Below are 23,649 nucleotides of genomic sequence, written 5' to 3' on the forward strand. Positions count from 1 at the left end.
TTCTGCCTCACTGACTTCTGCTGACTTCTCTCGAGTGCAGAGTTAAATTCAGCACTGGCAGTGTTCAAGAGACTGAGAGGACTGAAATGTCAACAAATGAAGAGACAAGAGTTTCTCTGATTGCTCAAGACCTTTGGAAGGGTAAAATGTATTACAGCAGAGCTAACTTCCCAAAGAAGTGTATGTGTGGAAGGAGGAATGCTAAATACTGCGGGAGAAGACAGTGCAATTAATATCTTCAGGTAGGTTTAATATCACAGTAGGTTTAGCTTTCCTGAAAATGCAGTGAAGAATAAAAGATGACATGAAAGAAGAAAAGGGAGAGGACAGGCTAATCCTGTTATCCTGCCTGGAAGGCAAGAAAGCAGGGTGGGAGGAAACAAAACCGCAGGCTCTGAGTTCAGTTTTGCAATTATTTGTGGCATCTCTTTGGAGGCATTAAAATAGAGCAGTGCTAGGCTTTACACAAATCTGCACAGAATTAACCGGGCAGGGAGTCTAGAAAAGGCGGTGGCCGTGTTGTGCCAGTGTTTCAAGAATAAAGACTTTGTACTCTGCCTGGAATTCATGTGAAACCTCAGCGGCTGTCCCGCTCGCTCGCTGCTCCTGGCAGGCATCCCAGCAGTTCCTGTGTCCAAGACTGGGGGAAGGGAGATTAAGAGCAAAAGCAGTAAATCCAGTCCCGCTTCCTCCCACGCACATCTTAGAGGATCAGGACTGCTCAACAAACCAAGGAGCAAGAAGAATTTGAGAGCAAGAAGAATAATTTGTTTTCCACATTGTCGAAAGGGGCTGGCCTTTTTTATTAGACTTGATGTCCGTTTATTGTGGCTTACTGGTTTACAGAGGAAACTGCTATTTGCCGTTTTCTTGGATTTGTGTAAGTTACTGTGTGGATTCTAGAGGACAGTATTTTTTTAGATTTATGCATTACATTGTTTTTTGTTTTTGTTTAACAGCTAAGAATTCTTCACAAGCCCTAGGCCCCAGTATAGTGTTCATCACACTCCCAGCAATGTCAGTGAGAGCTCTGCTTTTAGAAGGAATCAGCCCCTAACAGAAAAAGGTGAATATGTATATTTAAATTGATTTTTTTTAACAAGTTTAGTATTTCTTCTAATCCTTCAGTAAGGGTAGTGTTCGTAAAATGGCTTGTATTAAATCGGGAAGCACTATTTTTAATCTTGCCACAGCCAATAGTATTAAGATCCAAGTGTCTTTTAATATTACCACTGCAGCTCCTCAGTTTGTATTTCTCAGCTTTCTTTAGAAGCTCTACAAAATCTCTATCTAAACATCAATGTAACTGCTGTCACCAGCTGGCTGTGCCACATGAACATGTGGGGACACAGTGGAAGGCAAGAGAGCTGTTGTACCAGCTTGGAAAGCTCATCGACACCCACAGGAGATGAAGAGAAAGAAGTGTGGCAAAATAAGGATTACTCATGGACTGGACATTTCATATTGTGATCTCATTTCGCAGTGAAGCAACAAACATCTTGAATTTACATCAGTGTACAGCATGAAGATGAGGTATGCCAGTCCCAGTGCAACCAATTTATCCCTGGCATCTGCATGTCTGTTTGAATGGTTCCAGTGCAACAGCTCCTGCAGATCTCTTGGTCTGCGTCTATTCACAAGCAAAAAGAGTGCATGCCCCAAGCCATTCTTTGACCAAAGCAACTAGTTGTACTCAGCAGGCACAAGAAACTGCTTCCACTCATAAAATGTGTCTTGCCAGGCAAAAATAAATATTTAGAAACCTAAAAGCCATTTCTAGACTTTTAAAGTCCAGGTTGAGTTCACAGAGATGGCAGGTAGAAAAACCTGCTTGTAAACTTATAAATGGCATTATGCTTAGAAGTTCTTTATCAGAATATTTATGTTTCTGGACAGTTTTTAGTAACATTCAGATAGAAGCACCTCCCTGAATATACTAGATGGCATCCAAACCTAGGTGTTACGGTCCCTTCCCTAAGAATTAAACTCTAATTATTGGTTTCCAGACGGGCTTTTCTTTGATGCATGCTTTGTAGTTTCTAAGCTCACGATAAGGATTAGCTTCTTTTCCTGGACCTTAAGATAGTTTGATATTACATAGAGGGTAAGGTATTAGTTTTACTTATCACTTCCTCCCGTTCGCCACCTAATGGAAGCCTTCCTTTCAGTGAAGTTCTGTGCTTATATTTAGTAACTGGCATCTTTAATGCTTGTTTCAAGCTGTGGGCATTTAGCCATCTTGCCAAACACCAGTCCCCCTGAAGTCAGTGGCAGATAAGAGCAGGCTGCATCTTGTAAAACTGCATGCTGTGCTATCTGACCCTATGTGTCCTCAGAAGCACTCTCTCCTACCTTGCAGTGTCAGTTCAGGAGGGCTCTGCACACACGTGTTCAGGAATTCGGAGAGTGCATGATCAAGCCCTAGTAGTTCAGTCCCCCCGCTCTTACAGTCAGCCCACAGGCGGTGGTGATGTGATTGTGGTAATGGAAGGTAGTTAATGACTAACTTCACAGACAAGATCACAAGAGCTGCTGGGCTCTGATTGCTGGTTTTTGTGGTTTTTTTTTTTAATGATTTTTTTCCTTTGTTTTAACCAGAATTATATAACAAACTGTGTACCCGTTCCATACAAGGGGAAGCCATGAAGTTTACCAGGGAACACAGTGGTAAGAAAAGGTATCGCTAAGGGTCTTTCCTATGTTTTTAAGTGTTGCACATAAGAAAATGTAACCTCTGATAATAAAAAAAAAAAAAAGAAAAAAAAAAACCTTTGATAATCTAAGGGCAGAAAATATAGATTTAGAACTATAGGTCTTTCAAGGCCTTTCAGCCTATTCTTATAGGATACGGAGGTTTAGTGGCATATGTAGTATATGGTGTATTACATGTAATATACGTCTGATGAGATGGGTGCAAATGTCAAGAAGGAAAAGTACATACAAGATTCCTGTGCAAATGGGAAAAAAATAATACTGGTTTCAGAGAAATCAAGTTTTGTAATACTCAAGAGCTCCATCTGCTGCCAGTATTTGGTAGCTCTTTGCATCTAAAAAGTCTTCATAATACTTAAAGGATAATAATTTAGACTACATTCTAAAGCTCGCAAACAGTTTCCTAATATTAATCTTTTTACTTTTAACTTCAGGAGCTGCCTAAGCATTTGGCTCATTTTCTGTTTGTTTCCGAGAACTTGTGTATCAAATCCTTCAAAACCCAATTTTTTACTGATACTGGCTGATGATCTTGGTATTGGAGATGTGGGTTGTTATGGCAATGATACAATAAGGTAAGAGTACATGCTACAGATTAAATTATCTCCCCCCTTGATGGCATTACTAGAAAACTCCTTATTAACGGATTAGTTTATCTAGGTACACTTCTTTTCAAAGACATGTATAAAATAAATGTTCTACAGTAATTTCTATTGGAGTAATAATTATGCGAGCATGCTTGAGTGACTTTCTTGGACTTCCAATTTTCAGCATGTATCGTCAGAATTTTGTAAATGTGCACATGCCCTATATTTTTCAGGCATGTGTATAGTTTGTAAGTTTCCACAACTCATGGGTTGAAATGCTAAGGACCACGATTAGGATATAATACCAGCTAACAATTCCAGTAGGCTTGTTACAGAATGACAGCCCAGTCTATGATGTGATCTATTTCTCCCTAGTGCAGTTTTCAGTCTTGATGTAGCCTGGCTGATTGGTAGAATGATTGTGTGTATATATATCCCTTGCCTATTCTAACCTATTTTAGTCTCACAAATTGTGTGTCCTGTTTCTATTAGAATCTTTTTCACTGTGCTTCATGAGCTTCTGACATAGGATAGACCAGAAATACCTTTATATATATATATATATATATAAAACATATCTATAGAAAAATTCTTTTCAAAGTAGTTAAGATATCTCAAAAATATATAACACAATTTTCCTAGTTGAGTTGTAGATAAAAAGAGGAATTTGTAAATTTGGTGATGATGTCCTTGAGAAAACTAGAAAGACTAGAAAGACACTGAGAAGTTCTGTATAATACATTTTTTATCAGAGATGTGATTTTTCTCTTTAGGACCCCTAACATCGATGGCCTGGCAAAGGAAGGAGTGAGACTTAGTCAGCACATTGCTGCAGCTGCTGTCTGTACTCCAAGCAGAGCAGCCTTCCTGACTGGCAGATACCCCATCAGATCAGGTTGGGCCTCTCTAATGGTTGACTGCAGTTTGTCTAGCCATTATTGCTATTAAAAATCCCCTTAAATAAACCCGTTATAACCCTTTAATAAAGGCTAGTTAATCTAAGGATTTGGGGCATCAGTGAGATGGGCAGAAATCAAGATGACTAGATTCACTGATTGAGTTGTATGGGAAAAGACCCACATAAAGCACATTTAATGCAGTTAAATGACCACACAGAAAAAGATAAAAATCAAAACAGCACAAAGCACTCAAAGGTAGAAACATGAAGAAAAACAAAAAAGTGTGTAAACACTGTATGTTCAGTGGTATTAAAATTATGTTAAACAAACCATAATATTTTGAGTATCCTGACAAACATTTTCATAATGAAATCTGTTAGATGGTGGAATAGTTCTCAACAATAATGTTTTAAAACAAATATTTTAAAAACAAGACAAAACTTGGGCCATGTTATCTCCCAGTAATCATGAGTGTAGATCTTCTGATCTGATTCTGACTTGCTAAAGAAGATGGCTTTGTGGATAAATGAAATCATGAGCTGTACATTTCAGAAGTGTGTACCCATGACTCTGTTAATCTTTTGTTTTACATAAACTTTCCCCTTTTTTGTCTCTTTTTGTTTGTTTGTTTCTTTCTTTCTTTCTTTTTAATGTGTGATATTTTAACACTGTGATATAACTTTTGTTCTAAGAGGTTGCCTAATGTCCAAACATAGACATCTTGGTGCCATTTTAGACACTCCAGCATAGCTGAGGTATCTGCATTGGACTAGCATTTACAACATGGGACTTGGAGGGGATATCCTTCTGGGGATCAATCAGAATGCCCTACAGCATACTGAATGTACAATAAAAAGGTACTAGACTTAGGCAGCTGAATCTTATTCATTAGAAAGAAAAATCTGAAAAGACTGAAAATCTTAAGTATGGCTAGTTTTAGTTTAAAGACTGTTGTTTTTCTCCAGGCATGGCATCCAATACGCAATACCGTGTTCTTTTTTGGAACGGGTGTTCTGGGGGGCTCCCACCTAATGAAACTACTTTTGCCGGAATACTGCACCAGCAAGGTTATTCTACAGCACTTGTAGGTATGAGATGTAGAAACTTGCCACCTTTTCATTGATGTTATTCAAATGAGGCTGTGTCAGTAAATATTTTTCTTTTCCAAATGTCCAAGATCAGTTAAACTAGAGTTTTTGTAGGCATAACTTTAAAAATCAGCAGGGTTTTTAGAATCCCACTCACAACCCCCAGTGTCAACACAGTAATGATAAATCCAAAATAAGGATGTATGGAATACTCAGATATACACAGCAAAAAATAAATAAATAAATAAAAATAAAATCTTGTTTGCCCAGCACAGATTGCTTTAGAAGAACCAACAGAGATATTCAGTGATCTATAGTCTATCTGTTTGAGCAGGAAAATGTCTGCCAGTTGGCACCCAGACACTACAGTGTCTTAATTATATCTGATGGATAGATTTTCTATTACTTATGCATCCTGCTTATCATACAGACTCTAAAAATACCTTAATTTTCTTCAAAAAGCAACTCTGTAAAGTGAGACCCAAAAAAACAAAACACAAACAAATAAACAAAAATGAAAGAGTCCCACTGCCTCCAGTGGTTTTTGGATCAGAATCCATGTTCAAGAAATTAAATCCCATTAACTGTTTGCCAATTTCACCTGAACAGTGATTAAAGGATTTGTCCTTCAAGCACCTCACATTCTTAGGCTCTTTTTGAGGTAGTCAAATGTGTCATGTGGTTAATTGTAATGACAATGATTTTCATGCCTCTATTTGGCTCCAGCAAACTGAGGTGTCATGTCGTTCCTAATGAGTATTAGTGATGTACAAGCTTCACAGGAGCCTGTGCAAAGAGGGGATCTTTCCCTAGCTCCTTGCAGTCTGTTATAGCTTATGCTGTAAAACACATTCATATGCAGGCTCACAGAGCTGGTTCGGAGCTCTCCAAAGTTATTTCTCTGGCTAATAGGCCCAAAGCCCGTGGTCATAGACTGTCTGTCTTTCAATGTCAGGATAATTACACTGCTCTGTAATATGACTTCATGAAGCTTCATTATCAGTGCATGACATATTCTGATATGTCCAATTGTACTGGATAATTGGAATGGCCTATTTTTGCTACTCATTTTAGGATGAATATAGACACAGAGAGCCAATGTGTACAACTTCTTCCTGAAATCTGTTCTTGAATGTGAAGGTCAAATAGAAATTGTGTGTAAATTAGCTCATATTTTTGCACTTTGCTGTATATTTTGGCAAAAGGGATTCTCCCCACCAGGCCACCCATTAATGAATGGCTACTTTATCATTTAAAAATAATAAGCACCAAATAGCGCAACCATATTGGTACTTATTCAGGGAGATGGCTGAGCTGGACTATTGCCCTGTATGGAATTTTGTTAAGATAAGTGAGGAAAAACAGATATTCTGCTCAGATAGAGTGCCAGAGTATGATTGCTCCCAGACAGCCTGTCCTATTCCAACCTGCTCCTCCCTTGGCTGCACCTTAACTGAGGAGTGCAGCCAACCTGTTAGAAATACAGGCAGACACATATGAAAGTAATAATGTTGGATTTTATTTAATACCTTTATTTTAAATTTGCAGGGAAGTGGCATATGGGTGTGAACTGCAAATCCTCCCATGATCACTGCCATCACCCTTTACATCATGGTTTTGATTATTTTTATGGCATGCCTTTCACCCTTTTGAATGAGTGTCAAGGCACAGATGACCCGGAACTGGCCAAGTCTTTGCAAGATACATATTGGCTTTGCTCACAGATAATCTTCCTTGCAGTGCTTACACTTTTGATTGGAAAACTTACCAGCTTATTCCAGGTAAAATGGAAAATAATCATATGTGTGGCCATCTGTGGTCTCCTGTATTTCCTTTCCTGGTTCTCCAGCTATGGATTCACCAAGTACTGGAACTGTATCCTGATGAGAAACCATGATATCACAGAACAACCAATGAACCTAGAAAGAACTACTTCTAATATGCTGAAGGAGGCAGTTTCATTCATTGAAAGGTAACCAAAAAAAATTGTATCACCTCTTAAGGGTTTTCTAAATCATAGAATTGCTGTGTCATACGCCACTTGGTTAGGCAGCTGGCATGCTGCACCACATGCCCCTACTGCTGGCAAGTAACAATTTGCTGTTTTCCCCCTACTTGTCAGCATCCAACTGCTGTCCTTCATCTTTTGCATAGCTTGTCAGCAACTCAGGAAAAAGAAGAGATGATTTTGTTGCCTTTATGTTTTGTCCTGAAAGGGGTCCTGGCCAAGGACTATGAATTCATATTCATAGAAATAGAAAAATGATCTTAGCCTGATGAATGGACTGTCATTTAAAGGTCCATATGAAGTTAATATTTTACGAGTAGGAGACTGATACTGAATTTTGTTTTGTATTCCCAAGGTGTCCTTCATTTACAGTACTATCAGCTAGATTTAAACTAACGGCTAATTTCTTAGAAATATTTACGTGACAAGTCTGAGCATATCCCTGAATAAGATTATATTATTTCTCTGAGGGCTTGGAGGTTTTTTGTTCATTCTTTTTTTTTTTTTTTTTTTTTTTACGGGAAATTGGGGTGAGAGAAAACTCTTCTGTAAAACTATGAACATAGATGCCCTCATAGAGGATATCCTCAGGTTCGCAGGATATCCTGCCTGGCCTCTAGCTGCCCGTGTTAAAGGAATATGGTTCCTTGTGGGTCGAGTGTCATACCTGCCAGTTTCGCAAGGATGTCTCAGGGACGCCAATATTTAGGCTTAAGGAAGTGAGTCCTCTTGTCCTTGCCTCTGTGTGTGTGTGTCAGTCTTTAGGCTATGAACTTTTGTGCTTATTTATCTACTGTTCTACACATACTTAATTTGGAACAAGAGAAATGTCCCATTACTATTTTGTCTTCATACAGAACCAAAATCTTTGAGGGGTGTTTTAATCCTCTCTGTCTCCCAAGGTCTCGAAAATGCAAAGATGTCAAAATCCAAAATTTTTACTCTAGACCCTAACTATATTTTTAGTGAGATAGTCACTACCATATTACTGTTATATATATCACTTGCATATTACTGTTATATTTTGTTCTGAGTGATAGTTTGCAGAGAAATGACTACTGTTGTTTTCTTATATTTCAGAAACAAGCATAGACCGTTTCTTCTCTTTTTTTCCCTTTTACATGTTCACACCCCTCTGATTACCACAGAGAAGTTTCTGGGAAGAAGCAGACATGGCCTATATGGAGATAATGTAGAGGAGATGGACTGGATAGTGGGTAAGTGGTGGCTTGAAGGAAATCCTTCATGTATTTGACAGTGGAGAAGAAACACCCCATCAAAGGGGTGGTCACAGAACTCCCTATTTATATATGACAAAAAACATGCCTTGGATATATAGTTAGCTCCAAACGTTGCCATTTCATTACCACACCTTTCTTCTTCTTAGGCTGAAAGTGCAGGCTTTTCTTGTGACAATTTTTTCTTCCTACTTTTTAATTGACACACTTCTGTGTTGTAGAGTTAAATAAAGTCAGATAATCAGATTATTAATCAATACGTATGATATTACTCCAGCTGTCTAGTCTCAAAAGATATAACTGGTGATGCTGATGAAGCATAATACACTGGTTGTTTTGTGTACTTGTTCCCTTTATCTTTTGTGTACTTGTGTACTTGTTCCCTTCATCAAGAAATAATCCTTACAGCAGAAGTCTGAACTCCTTCCTAGCCAAAAGGCCAAGTTAAAAAGTTATGTTTCATTTAATAAGTTAATTAAATTTAAAAAAATAATTTGCACTCACAGCTCAGATTTATACCTAAGCCTTAATTTGTAGCTCCTTTTCGCTTCAATGGGGTGGAGAACGATAGCTCTTATTTACATTTCCTGAAAAGTGAAGGCCCTACTGACGAAGTATTCACCATTCACCTCTAGTTGCCGCACTCCAGACCAGATTCCCTGAGCCTTTTCTACCTCCAATAACCATGTTTAAAAAAATCTGCCTTGAAAGGAGCCTGATTGCTTGTGATTGGCAGGCTGAGCACCTCTGCAAGATCTGATCACACCAGAGGACTCTGGCACACTCCTTTTCTAATTTTTGGCACCAGCTACATTCAGACACAAGCTACTCAAGCAGAGCAGAATAGCAGAAGTACACTGGTGTAAGGAACATGAGTTGCATAGGACAAACAGGATACAGCTAGGGAGGACAAAAGTCTCCTTCTAAGCTAAGAGATTTGGGCTGTAATTAAGAACCAGGTGGCCTAGATTCAATCTAAATTCCTTTTTGGAGGTAGGTGTTAGTTTTTAAGTAAGGTCAATAACGATCTTGACCAAGGGGACACAAGAAATCTGTAAAGCAGAGCAGGCTGAGCTCATGACCCCATCACCGGCCCTTGTTTTTTCCTTGCATGTCAGCTGTTGTTGTTTCTGTAGCTATGGAAGCTGTTTGTGGTGATCATATTTTGATGCAGTGGGTGATTGGGAAAAGCAATCAAAGATAAATTATACTCTGTATAAATGTTTTATCCTGTCAGTACTGAAAACGTTCCTTATGAAGTTAGATCTGAATTGCACTCTGTGGAGTTTTTGCCACTGACTTCCAGAGAAGATTTTGGCTGATCGTGTGAAGCCTCATTTCAGAGTCTCTGTTTAGTTCATGGTGAGACAAAAGCATTTCTCTGGGACGAGGAAGCGCTATTGTTTAAGCTTTTCAAGATGCTTGAGGCTATACAGTGGAGAGAGTCCTTGACTAAGAATTTACAGCATAGAACTGACAATATTTTGAGAGGCCTGAACAAAAGGAGCATTCATTTAACTTATTTTCCATTTGGTTTTATGTTTTATTTTCCAGTAACAGAATTTATTTTCCACAAACGGAATTTGGATGCATTCAGCAGCTTTCTGTTCGGCTCTTATCACTCCCATGATTTAGGATTACTCCGCATTGCTTGTAGTAGCTCATTACAGAACTCACTGACGTCAATGGGATGTGTGTCTTTACAAAATTTAAAAAATCTGACTGCATCTCAGAACATAATTTTGATGTTTTGCTTTGTTTATAGGTAGGCTTCTTGATGTTATTGACAAGGAAGGCTTGAAGAATACCACATTCATTTATTTTGCATCTGATCATGGGGGATCTGTAGAGGCTCACAGAGGAAATGTCCACTTGGGTGGATGGAATGGAATCTATAAAGGTAAAATCTTGGCAGCATGTGCATGCATAAAACTACCTATTAAAAATAAAATGATAGATTAAAATATGTCCAACTATTTTTACAAAGGTATTTACAAAGCAACATGCTGGAATGAAAATCTTAGTTTGTAGGGCTGGAGCAACTTTAGGGCATCAGCTAGTCATCCTTCAGTCCCTAGACAAGATCTCTTTCACCAAAGCTGCTCCTGACAGCTACATTGTCGTACCTATTCTTGAAGACCTTCAGTGATTCCCCAAGTACTCGTTTGCATTGTCATTGCTACTAGATTTGTTTGTTTGTTTCCTGGTATCTACCTTTCCTTGCTGAATATTATGCAGAAGTTCTTTCCTTATTCACCAATCTAAATTATTTTATTTGACATGATTTCATCTTGGCAGAACTGTTACTGATATGCTAATTTCCTTCTACAGGCTTAAAAGTTATACGATTATTGATTGCAATATTTATTCAGGCAGTCTACTACTATTTGTTTTGTTTTGTTCTGTTTTGTTTTCCAAGATAGACATCACAGCTTGCCTTTTTCCAGTCTGATACCTCACCAAATCTTCACAACTCAAACAAAGCAAATCTTCATCAACTAATGCTATGAATGCTCCAAACATTCATCAGGTTTAGACTGTTTGAAAACATCTGCCCTTAGTCAAGGCTCTGATGTTGCCTAATGGATCATAGGGTAAACTATGTTTGTTACTTGGTAACAAGCCATGTTTTTGTATTAAAGACTCATACAGAAGCATTGTTAAAATCATTTAATATTTCAATTTTCTTTCCTGTTTTGTTTGTTTGTTCCCCAATGAACACCAACTAGTGCTTTCTGCATTTCTTTCGTCATGATACTTCTCGTTTCTCTTTCTCATCACTTGTTACCTTTCACTTTACATGTTTTGTCCTTTCTGATTTTATCATTAAGAGCCCGTAAAATAAACCATCCTTAGTAGCCTGACCGAGATTCTGCCTCTTGTATTACTCCTTCTTGGACTTGAAATCCACCAAAAAGCGCATGAATTGCCTAAATAATTATACTTCCTAGATTTGCACTGGAATATGAAAACCTAAACTTGTGCCCTTTAATACTGGTTCTTTAAATACTCACCAATTCTTCTTGATATTTTTCCCCACAAACAGTTTCTCTGAGGAGTCCTCCTTTATCAGTCCTGTAGCTTTATTAAAATCTGCCTTTCTGGAGTTCCTTGTTTTTTTGTTGCCTTACTCCTTTAGGTCTTAAATTTTTCATTGTCATTCTCACCCAACCCACCTTTTATGTGGTTATTCTCCACTTATTCTTGCTTTAGTACTAAATCATAGAATCATAGAATCAATCACAGAATGGTTTGTGTTGGAACAGACTTTAAATGTCATCTTCTTCCAACCCCTCTGCCATGGGCAGGGACACCTCCCACTAGATCAGGTTGCTTAAACCTGGCCTCGAACACCTCCAGGGATGGGGCATCCACAGCTTCTCTGGGCAACCTGGTCCAGTGCCTCACCACCCTCTGAGTAAGGAATTTCTTCATAACACCTAATCAAAATCTACCCTCTTTTAGTTTAAAACCATTATTCCTTGTCCTATCACTACACTCCCTGATAAAAGAGTCCCTCCCCAGCTTTCTTGTAAGTCCCCTTTAAGTACTGGAAAGTTGTTCCCAGGGGTCTCCCCAGAGCCTTCCCTTCTCCAGGCTGGACAACCCCAACTCCCTCAGGCTGTCTTTGTATGAGAGGTGCTCCAGCCCTTTGATCATCTTTGGGGCCCTCCTCTGGACTCATTGTAATATGTCCATGACATTCTTCTGCTGGAGGCCCCAGAGGCAAATGCAGGACTCCAGGTGGGATCTGATGAGAGCAGAGTAGAGGGGGAGAATCACCTCCCTCACCCTGCTGGCCACTCTTCTTTTGATGCAGCCCAGGATACTTTTGGCTTTCTGAGCTGCAAGCACACGTTGTCGGCTCACGTCAAGCTTCTCGTCAACTAACACCCCCAGGTCCTTCTCCTGAATGCATAAATACTCCCTTTTACTTGCTTTTTCCATCTCGTTTGTCATTTTGTAGAAAATAAACTTTTTTCCTCATTGAAAAGCAAAGAAAACAGTTTCTAAAGCCCACTGCTGGTTAGTATTTATGTTTTTCCTCCATTTCCCTTAGATGAGCTCTGCTCTCCTTTCTCTGTGCTTCACCATGAAGTCAGGGAGTGCTACTTTGCATCAAAGTGTACATCAGTGCAGCAGAGGCTAAAGACCAAACCCTTAATGCTTTTATCACAACAGATCTGATGAGATTCCTTAATCTGAACTGAAATCCTCTGGAATTCCTCTAGCTGTCTGAACCCATGAGATAACTCTCGATTTCCAAGACCTGAAAAGCCACTCTGATACCTTGGGCAGCTTGGCACTTACTGTATAATGAAGCCTGAAAACTGTTCCCATTGCTTATTTCCCTACAAATGAAGATTCAGGTGCTTTGATCTTGTTCAGCTTCAAAATGCACATTCTCTAGCAGTAAGTTCTTTGATGAGCCACACAATAAACTTTTGATAGAGCTTAGATCACATCCAGTAACAGTCCTAAATGGAAAATTAGGATATGAAGTTTCCATACCAGTAACAGATGCAAAAATAAAGCCAATGGGCTAATTTGAGTCTAACCTAGGGTATTCACTTCTGCTAGCCTAACATAAGTACATGAATAACAAGAGATGAAAGGTGAATGTGATTAGATAGTGATTTCAATGAGAGGACAATGATGAAAACATGCCTGCTTAGAGATGAGACAAGAGGAGATAGATATAATATTAGTTTAGAAATTATCAACAGGAAGGGGTTATTCACATTTATCTCTGCATACAACAGAAGAGGGGACATCTTTTTGAAACTAACAAGCAACAAACAATTAGCTTAATTCATAAATATCTGTAGAACTCACTGCTGTAAGGTGTTTTTACTGCTAAGAGGATATTAAAAACAAGAAGAAGAGCCATGCATATGGGTAATAACAGATGTTAGTAAACAACAAGGTGTGAGAAACCATCATCCTACAAAGCACAATGTTATTGCATAAGTAGGTGGACTTGCCCTTTTTGTAATCCACCATACCACTTTGTCAGCCTCTTAAACCAAGCTCTGGGAACCTTGGCTCTCAGCTCTAACTATGAGCACACCTCATCCATAGAAAAAGCCAGAGTTTAGTTTAAACTACCATTTATAGTAGTTTATTAACTGAACTAATGGTAGTTTATTAACTGAACTAATACCCTAGCTTCTAGTTTTGCTTGACAATTTTTCTACAAGGTTTTTCTGCAATGTCTTGGCGTTTCTGCCCTAGATAGGATGAACAACAGAGCAAATGTCATGTAGGTACCTGAGCTTCACACTTACATTTTTTTTATTTTCTGAATGGGCCATCAACTTGGCTAATGGATTTCTGGCTTTAATGGAGTTAAATGGATTTTCTGGTTTAATTAATATCCCCACCCTTGACATTAAGAATAGACATTTGCAGTTAATTAATCATTCTCACTTTGAAGTAGCATTCAAAAAAATCATTTGACTTATAAGATAACCAATGTATGGAAGAGAAAATAAAAGGAGAAGATTAAGAAGATTAGAGGAATGCAGGAAAAAAAAAAAAAAGACTGTGGATTTTTTTCACATCAATAGAAATGTAGGTGGGAAGTCTTCCTTACTGCAGAACATTTAGAGTGCTCCCCCATTTACCACATGGGTTCTGCACTTGGGACCACCTCAGACCATCCCTGGGATTGTAAATTCTTGGAGGGCAATCAAACATTATCATAGTTCCTCTCACTGCTCTCCAGGATTGGAGAAATCATTTTGTAATGTTCAGCTACCTCTGGTTTAGGACTGTCTGACAACCAAGCTTGCCCTGCATTAATCCCCCTTTCGTGGGCACCATGTGAGGCTGCAAACTCTCTTTCACTGACAGAGCCAGATATTGCTTTTTACTAATTAACGGATGTGCGTGTTTTTAGGGAGTGCGGAGATTATTCTCAAACATGAATGCAATTAAATTGCAATTGAATGCAATTAAAAATATGGGTTAGAATGTCTTCTCAGGCATCAGAGGGTGAAAGTGTTCCTCTTATGCCCAAAATGCTGCTTTGTGTTGGGTTTCTATTTCTACCACACAAGGAAGTGTAAAATAAAGTGAGTAATAAGTAATCAGCTTATTCCTGAAGAATGGAGCTTGCATTGTAGCCATTCTGCTGTTCTCCACGTTTTCATTAAAAGTAGTTGAATATTTTGAAAGTTTTAAACCCTTTAATTATACATGCATAATAAATGTCTATTATCTCTCATTCTTATATTTTTATGGTATTTTTTTTCTCCTCTAACAGGTGGAAAAGGAATGGGAGGTTGGGAAGGAGGGATCCGTGTTCCAGGAATAGTTAGATGGCCTGGAGTGTTGCCTGCAGACATAGTTATCAGTGAACCAACAAGCCTTATGGACATTTTCCCAACAGTGGTTCACCTGGCTGGAGGGGTAGTGCCTCAAGACAGGTACAAAAGTGGCTTCATAAACCTGCTTGCTCTCCTTTCTTGATTTAGATCAAAGCTGACTATATGTCACACATCCGAACACCCGCGGGTTAAATTCTATTAGTTGCTAAACCAGATAGTTCTCTAGCAGTCTTCTGTTTAGTTTTCCCCATCTTACCTGATTATATGGGAAAGGCAAAGGAAAACAACATGTGTTATCAAGGATCAGTTAGCTAACTCAGTTTTCTAATCACTGAAAGGGAACCTGGCCGACTGGGGTCACCGGGATGACTTTAAAAAAAAAAAAAAAAAAAAAAGGAACTTTTATATGAAACTTTTTTATATGGAACTTTTATATATTCATAAAGCTGGTTGGTCCTGTTAAAAATACCTAAGACAGGCCCTTTCCCAGACTAGGATGCCTGGTTCTTTGTGAGTAGGGAATATGGAGCAAACAGCCTGTATTTGGGTGCCAGTAACGGAGAACTAAGTCCCTCAGAAGTAAACAGCTGGTAGCATCTATGTAAGACTCCTCTAAAGAACAAGTGAAAGGCTGGGTGGCTATGACATTCTGAGCAAAAAGCAGAAAAGTTCTTGTGTTGCATAAATAAGCCAACTGTCAGTCAATTAACTAAATGGCACTGTTTTTACACAGCCCTAAGCTCACAGAGCTCTTGGTGATTTCAGTTTCAGGGAGTCAGATTAAAAGCGGTGACCCTTGCCTTCTCTATGGTTATCACTTATTTACCCCCAGGAAAATCACATTAATGATAACTTATCTCCCCAGGATGTGTGAACTAGATGCAATTTCATAAACTGCTATTAACTACTAATCGCTGGCCTCCACCCTTCTACACAATTAAAAATGTCAGGGCTCGTTAGCTAAACAGTGGCCTATTCTAGAAATAATACTTGAAATCCTAATTCTGCATGCATGCAGAGTGCGTACCACTCACACTCCAGATGCAGGGTGAAATTCCTGAACAGCCTGGTGACCTCCGGCCTCTCCACCAGGGTAATCGATGGACGCACCTTGCTGCCTCTACTGCAGGGGACAGCTCAGCACTCCGAGCACGAGTTCATGTTTCACTACTGTGGTGTGGTTTTGCATGCAGTGCGGTGGCACCAAAAGGACAGTGAGTATAAACATTTCCACCCTTCTGCTGATCAGAGATAATGTAATGACCTCCAATTTCCAATACAGTAGCATATAAAAACATCTCTCCACATGTGGAGTTTCTTTCTTTAAACTTTTGCAAGGTGCAGAATGGCTGAGCTGTTAGCTAGCTATCCTGCCTGGCCTGAGGGAAGGGTTTTGCTTCCTGAGTAGCATAGCTTTAAGATTCCATGTTGTTGCTGTGTCTCTATAGCTTTTGCTGTGAAAGCACTCAGGATCGGCTTTGCTTTGAAGAAAAAGGAACTGCACACATAAGGTCTTTATCTTAAGGAGTAGTTTGTTTGTTTTCAGTAGCCCTACATTATTTGTTTTGTTCTTTTTCAGCTGTGGCATGAGGCAGGCTGACTGCAGCTGTAATGTTCTCCCTAGCTTTCAACAAGCACCCAATTTTTGCTGATGTCACCCTCCATTAAAGCATAAAATAGAATGGGCTAGCAACTGGTAGCTGAGTCCTTACTCCTGCTCAGACTGGAGGGTGGCATCTGTGTGACCAAACAGAAGCAGTGATTCACCTCCTGATTAGCACATCTGGGCACATCATTAGCACGTTAGATCAGTCACACCTAAAAGTGCCTGCTTCTCTCCACTGACTAAAGAGGGAGCTGAGACTGCCCATATCAGATATAAAAATCTCCCTTATATTAACTTAAAGTTAATTGAGATGAATTATACCTTCTGTGAGCAGATGTGAGAGTATTTGTAAAGCTGACAAATTAGTGGTGGTGCTATACATCACCACTATACATTTTTGTTTGTTTTGTCATTCTGCACAGCTGGAAAAATTCAGAAGCCAAAGGAGTAGGCTATACCTACTCACCTCCCTTTAGGAACTTGAATGAGCCTCTTTGATTTTTGTTTCCCTAGCTATGAAGGGAGAGAATTACTCAGTTCTTATGAGACTACAGTTAGGTAACAATTACAAAATGCTAGGGTATTCCACCAACATCAGCTGTTCAAATTCAGCTGTTGGTATGCTGACAAGAAGCTGGCTGATTAAGAAGTACTTTGAGAGCTGACATTGTGGTGAGATAATGTTAGGCAGCCCTGAAAATCTTTCTTATGTCAAATGCCCGTGAAATCTTTCTTATGTCAAAGTGTTAACTGAGTGATCTTTCTTGAACTTATTTACATTTTCTTTATGATACTTTCTGATACTATGACAGTTTCAAAAATTAATAGTATCAAGACAAGAGTCTGCCTGCTGAGTAAACACCTGAAAACTGCAAAACTTATTTATACATACAAATATTTCAGAATAGATTTCTCTGTTCCTATCAGAGACGAGACTGTTCTGCTAGAACACACAAGGGCATCAGGATAATTACTGAGAACTTTGCAGTCTTTCTTGTTGGCATGAATAAACACATACCAGGGTTGCAACACCATTTTTTTTTAGTCACGCTGCCAGTTTAAACTTGAGGTCAGTGCCCTTGACATCATGCCACAGGAACATGGCTCCGAGGCAGGAAGTCACTGAGCCTGGCTGACAGGAAACAAGGAGGAAAGCAACAAAGACGTAATGTGATGCTGTGTGGGAAGGGGGAGAAAAGAAGTTCTGCAGCTGCCGGTCTTCTGCCTTGTAGCTGAGCAATGAGACATTCACAACCCCACACGTCTGAGTCTGAGAACTCAACTTAGGTCCGCAGTCAGTGCTGTAACCAGCAGGCCAGCCAGGCACTGAGGTGCTAAGGGGAGCAGTGCTCCTGCGGGGGTGCCCTGCGGCACCCGCGCTTCCACACGGCCCTCGACCCCGGCCTGGCTTCCACACAGAGTCGGGGGCCAGTGGCCAGGGAGGCCATGAGAGAGGGGCTCGGCTGTGGGCCGGTCAGGAGCCGCCGAGGGGAGCGGGAGGGGAAGGGGCCGCCAGGGGGCAGCGCGGCACCGCCACAACCGCCCCCAAACCGCCACAACCGCCCCCAAACCGCCACAACCGCCCCCAAACCGCCACAACCGCCCCCAAACCGCCACAACCGCCCCCAAACCGCCACAACCGCCCCCAAACCGCCACAACCGCCGCCGCGCTCCCCCTCAAGGCGCAGCTACCGCGCTTGGGGGGCGCCTCGGCGTGAGTCAGACGTCAAATAAGCACTTTAGACAGGGAGATTAATAAATAATGACAATAACAATTCCCTGGATCTCTGGCGCAGTTACTAGCCCCACTTTCTGTTTCAAATTTGGATGAGCGTGCAGAGGGAGCGTGGTTCCTCCCCCCCCCCCCGCCGCCCCTCCCACCATCACAAAAGTCCATCACAATTCTTAGAGATCTCCTTAGTACGTATTTTTTTCCACACAAAGCAGCTTTGTCTGACTGCAGACTCCTTGAAAACCACTGCTAGAGGAGTCACACTGCACTTCCCTAGTGAAAAGTTAAATTCATACACCACTAAGGGACAAGTTTGAAGAACTCTTTTTCAGGCTAAAGTACTGTTCTCCACCCCTCCTGCTCACCTGTTGTCCCCCGAGGCTGTACAAGGTTTGTCTACACCACAGTTTTACTTCAGATGAGAAGCGTGCTTTTGAAGCAACCCACCCTGAGCATATCATGTTCTTGTGCTTTGGTTTGCACTGTGGAATGAACTTGGAAGACCATGACTTTAGTTTAGAGCAAACTATCTTTAAAATAGCTTCTACTATCATAACAAATATGCTCTCATCACTGTCAGATTTTGAGCAGGCAGGACCAGAGAGATAATTTCCAGTAAAGCACCCCCAAAGAAGTACAGTGTGAACGCCAAGCTATTAACACCTCTTTTGCTCTACTGAACAGTTTTTAATAGGTTATACTACTTGTAACATAGACACAGATATGATATACAGATGTTATACAGGGTTATTTTGTCTTCCTCTGAAACTAAAGCACAGCTTCAGCTCTCATGCATGCCTTTCTACAGTTTTTACCATTGAAACACACTGCTGATGGCTAGGGGATTGAAAACAATGGGATGTTCTGCATATGAAAGACTAGCTCATCAAATACTGCTCTTTGGCTCAACTTTCAGCTAGGACAAATTCTGATTCTTTGCTCTGACAGCCGTTCCTTCTTACTAGGCTGACAGATTTTTTTAAGTCTAAGTTTTCTTATAGTTGGGCCCATTGAAAGGTATATCACATTCATATTATGTATTTAATGTCTGTTCCCTTTTATTTGCTGGACAGGCTGAATATGAAGCCATTGTGTCTTGATGTCAGGATCCATAAATTAAGCCCTTCACTGAAGCCAGAAGAATCCTTTAGCTGTATGTTAAAGTGTTTTCCCCTACCACAACACAATAAGACTTATTAGTGATAGCCCATTTCTTTCTGCTCATTAAATTGATTGATTGTTACCAGATGGGTTTGAGAGATGTTTGGATGGAAGAAGCAGGTTTTCTTTCCCTTAGATATATTACATTAACATGTTGCCCTAAAATTCACACACATTCTTCAAATTCCGTCAGAGATACTTCAGTAGTAAATTCTGTATCCCTCCTTGCCTGTTAGAGAGGGCCCAAACCCCTGCTGGTTCCATCAATGCTGATTTCTACCACCTTTTTTAATTTTTTAATTCTTTTTTCCTTTTTTTTTTTTTTTCCCTGATCCCGCTGTAACCTCACTATTTACTCAGCTCACCAGCACAGGTTAATTACAATCAGCCTGACTCTGTCCTTCTGAATGAACTAACAAGGGCCTGGCTCTCTCCCACTCTGCAACCCCAGTAATTCTTTGCAGCTGTGAAAAATAGATATTAAAATTTTTGCAAAATCAGAACAATTCTGCTCAGGCACTCTACTCTCAATTGCTGTAGGATATATGTTGTGAGGAATTCAGCTCAGTTGTTAAAGAGTGACTTGATTTGTTTTTTCTGAACACTGATCACAAACTTCTCTATTGTAGGAGTTCATATCTGTCTGTCTCCTATTTGTCTATTAAATGGTCAGTCATTTTAGCTGTATCACAGTCATACAGATAATCAGAAAAAAATGCATATGGCCCAGAGAGTACTTATTTAACTCCTTCTAACAAGCATCTATGCTATGCAACCAACAGACATAGGACCCAAACCCCATGCTTAGGGAACCCTGATATGACAGAGAATGCTCGCATTCTTGCCATAAGATAAAAACGTACTTTTAGTCTCAAGACAGGGAAAAGTAGGTGGTGTTGGAAGACACCCCTGCCAGCAGGACAGCACCCACCCAAACAGAGCTAAGGAACACCTGTCCTCGGTAAGCCATCAGCAGCAGTGAGCCATTTTCTTTTCTGAAATCCAGCTCTGCATCCTTTCTCTGACAATTTCAGAAATGGAGATATCTAAAATCTAACAATTCTAAGTGTATTATGTAAAAACATTTCAGAACCGTTGAGACATCTTCCCTGCACAGAAATGTAGAACGATAGTTCAGCAGGATGTAGAAATTGTAGAGTAGAAATAAATAGAAACATGGCAAGACAGCAACGGAAGATTTTAAGCTAAAAGATTATCTGAGCTTTAATAGCTGTTATTTGCTCCCCCTCACATTTTAAGAAGTTTTGACAGTGATGGTGGTATTTTATTTTTATTAATAATTATTTTTTTTCAATTAACAACATGTCCTAGCTACAGTGACACAAAACAGACAAAGAGTAAAGCTACAGAATCCCTGACACAAAGCACAACACAGGGGACAACAGGAGGAAGGACAGTTCAGCAGATCCCATTGAACCAAAAAGAAAAATGCCACATAGGCATTTGTCATTTCAGATGTCAGCTGTTTGTGCTCAATGCATCAAAGAAATGGCTCCAAGTGTTGAAGATCCCCTTTCTTCTCCTCTCCTTTTTCAGATACAGTGTCTAATAGCTGTCTTCTTGCTGGGCTCATCTTTGCCTCCTCTTGGAATGTGTTCAGTGTAGTGCTTTCTAAACACAGGGAGAGGAACAGAGGGAAAGGAGGAGGGAGGAAGGAAGGAAAATCCCCATTTGAACTGCATTTACTTTGTCATTTTTTTTCACTACAAGTTACAGATCTGCACCTATCCAGTGTCAGTACAACAGCCTGGTAAAATACAAGCTCTGAAGCTGCAAACTGATTGCATTCGTGGTGTTCACTTAAAAACTATTCTCCACATTTTATTGTTTTCATGGCCTGCCATTAATGCCCTCTTTGAAGAAGTGCTTGAAAATGGGCACAGAAATGTGTTGCATCAGCTCCTGCCCAGGTGCTGCTCTTGGCTCAGACATACAGAACTAGCAGAAGAACCATCTACCAGTATCTACATTGGGAAATGGGGGATACATTCTCCATTTTCCCCACGAAGAGGGGTGTAGAGTTTTAAAGGGGCACAAGAAAGGGGCAGGCTCTCCGCACTCAAAATACTAGACCTAAGCATCCACCTAGTGTATATGGCCTTGCAAATACTCATAGCCCAGGTGTGCCTTTGAGTCATGAAAACAGTTCTGAGTCCCTGCCAGCTCCCCAAAAGAGCCTTTTCCCCAGACGTGACAACCACGAGGGAAGCTTGCAGGTAACTTAAAACTTGAACCACCTTTCCAGGGACCTCCCTGACTCCTACTGCCACTGAGCTATTCAAATGTGCTTTTGTTACAGGGGGCACCACATGGAAAGCTCATTATGTGACTCCAGTATTCCAGCCAGAAGACTCCGGAGCCTGTTTTGGAAGACGAATTTGCTCATGTTTTGGGGACGGTGTAACCCATCATGACCCTCCACTGCTGTTTGATCTCTCACGAGACCCTTCTGAGGGAAATCCTCTCTTGGCTGACACTGAGCCCTTGTTTGATACCATAGTGAACAGAATAGGGAAGGCTGTAGAAGAGCACCGCAGGACACTGACTCCAGTCCCACAGCAGCTCTCTCCTTACAATAACGTATGGAAGCCGTGGCTGCAGCCGTGCTGCGGCACATTTCCCTTCTGTTGGTGCGATAAAGAAAACAACAAAGCAGATGACATACTTTAATACCAAAATCAAAGTACAGTTAGCTTAAAAAAGGTACTAATTTTCACATTCACATGACTACAGTCATACGGTAATGGGGACAGATTACACTGTAATAACTGAAAGGGACATTCTTGATGCTTTTTGTTCAATCTCTTCTCTCACAAATATTCACTAAGCCTATACTTAAAAAAAAAAAAAGGTTTTTTTAGATGCTCAAAACATATTTTGCCTATGAGTCACCTGTATAATCTATGCCTCAAATGCACAATTCTAGATCAAATATCCAGGTAAATGAACCAAAAATTCTTTCCTTACTGAATTTAAATTCAAATAAATTATGGATGACATGAGATTAAACTTTAATTGCTACTGTTTATACATGTAACATGCTTGTTAAGGCAAAAGGACTGAGCCCAAGCGCATCTCTCTTTTCAAGCCTTACCTTTTTAATAAAAAAGCTGCTGTGTGCTTAAAAACACACTTATACATTTAACTTGGAACCATGAAAACACACTGGCCTCTAAGAAATAAAAGCTTTTAATTTACAGCAACAGTTTGCTTTATCTGTCCATTCATTTATCTATGATGTAAGAATTCCCAGGGAGAAGAAAACAAACAAAGAAACAAACTGGCAAGTATGTTTTAAAAAAGTAGGTAGCTAAAATTACAATCCCAAATTCAGCAGGTAAGTATCTAGCTATTCTGGAACACTAAACCACGGCAATTCCTACTGACGTACCTTTTCCATGTTGTTAAATCATGTCCCATGTAAGAGCATTGAAAATCATCATCCAGCTGCCTGGACAAGATAGTCCCAAATTTCACAACCTGCGAGACCGATTCATAAGCTGCATGTCCCACTTCAATGGTAATGCTCCTGATTTCATATGCTCCACGCTAATATGCTCCATGAAAAATGTGCTTTGTTTTGGAAGACGGTATTTTGGTTTCAGCAGGAGGTGTTAAAAAATCCACAGCGCACACACTAATCACCTCAGTGTATAGGTCATATTCAACAAGCCAAACAAGTGTCAGCACTCTGTACAGTCATTAGGGAAAGGTAGGGAATTAAAATGTCTAATCCTCTCTCGCTGCTCTCTGGTTAACTAAATCATCTCTTAATATATAATCCTAACCATGTTTTTGCAGGGTTTTTGTGTCAACTCCAATTTTTATGCAGAGGCTCCTGCATTTTCTGCTTAAAAAAAAGTAAGTTGTGTGGTAGAGACTGATATTCAAACTTCTAAGCCTTCCTGGGCACGGTGTATTCACTCCTACCACGCAGCTAAATGCCTGCATGATTTCAAAAGCGACAAGGGAGGGCAAGACCAGCACAGCAGAAGCTTCAGGTAACTTGTTTCCCTAAACCTAGCAGCCTTGCACAATACGAAGGTCACCTGTGTGTCATTTTTCCCCCTTGTAGGACAGGGAGGAGATAAGGAGGCCAGGGCAGCACAGCACTGCTGGGTTGGTAATCCCAGAGCAGCGTGCAGCTCTCGAGCTGTGACAGCAGGTCCCAGTCCTTTCACCAGCCTCAGGACAAGACAGCACGTGTGCCTGGAATTACACGCTTTTCAAGGTGTTTTCAGGCAAGCTCCTGACTTTTATCCCCC

The 23,649-nt window shown here is 40.2% G+C and overlaps 1 protein-coding gene across 3 annotated transcripts; it reads left to right on the forward strand.

Moving 5' to 3' along the window:
- The first annotated feature begins 276 nt into the window (after positions 1–276).
- On the forward strand, positions 277–22,582 carry LOC106035754 (arylsulfatase H-like). 3 transcript variants are annotated; one of them, XM_066982799.1, is made up of 13 exons: positions 277–880; positions 960–1,066; positions 1,261–1,533; positions 2,599–2,677; positions 3,147–3,287; positions 4,073–4,194; positions 5,164–5,286; positions 6,835–7,258; positions 8,375–8,511; positions 10,298–10,432; positions 14,801–14,963; positions 15,957–16,078; positions 21,684–22,582. In XM_066982799.1, exons 4-13 carry the CDS (start codon positions 2,643–2,645, stop codon positions 22,052–22,054), a joined length of 1,773 nt encoding a protein of 590 aa, XP_066838900.1. In that variant the 5' UTR covers positions 277–880; positions 960–1,066; positions 1,261–1,533; positions 2,599–2,642; the 3' UTR covers positions 22,055–22,582. The 3 variants fall into 3 exon arrangements, with proteins under 3 accessions (XP_066838900.1, XP_066838902.1, XP_013036254.3); XM_066982801.1 differs by having other exon boundaries at positions 1,320–1,533; XM_013180800.3 differs by having other exon boundaries at positions 277–1,066.
- The last annotated feature ends 1,067 nt before the right edge of the window (positions 22,583–23,649 follow it).

This window comes from Anser cygnoides, chromosome 1 (assembly GCF_040182565.1).
Source record: "Anser cygnoides isolate HZ-2024a breed goose chromosome 1, Taihu_goose_T2T_genome, whole genome shotgun sequence".
NCBI classification, from domain to species: domain Eukaryota; kingdom Metazoa; phylum Chordata; class Aves; order Anseriformes; family Anatidae; genus Anser; species Anser cygnoides.

What these genes read in the sequence shown, in the direction of transcription:
- LOC106035754 (XM_013180800.3), top strand. Translation starts at nt 2,643, where the DNA reads ATGAAGTTTACCAGGGAACACAGTGGTAAGAAAAG. An exon ending in TATGGCAATGATACAATAAG is followed by an intron (nt 3,288 to 4,072) that starts GTAAGAGTACAT and finishes TTTTCTCTTTAG; the next exon opens with GACCCCTAACATCGATGGCC. An exon ending in GCAGTTTCATTCATTGAAAG is followed by an intron (nt 7,259 to 8,374) that starts GTAACCAAAAAA and finishes CTTATATTTCAG; the next exon opens with AAACAAGCATAGACCGTTTC.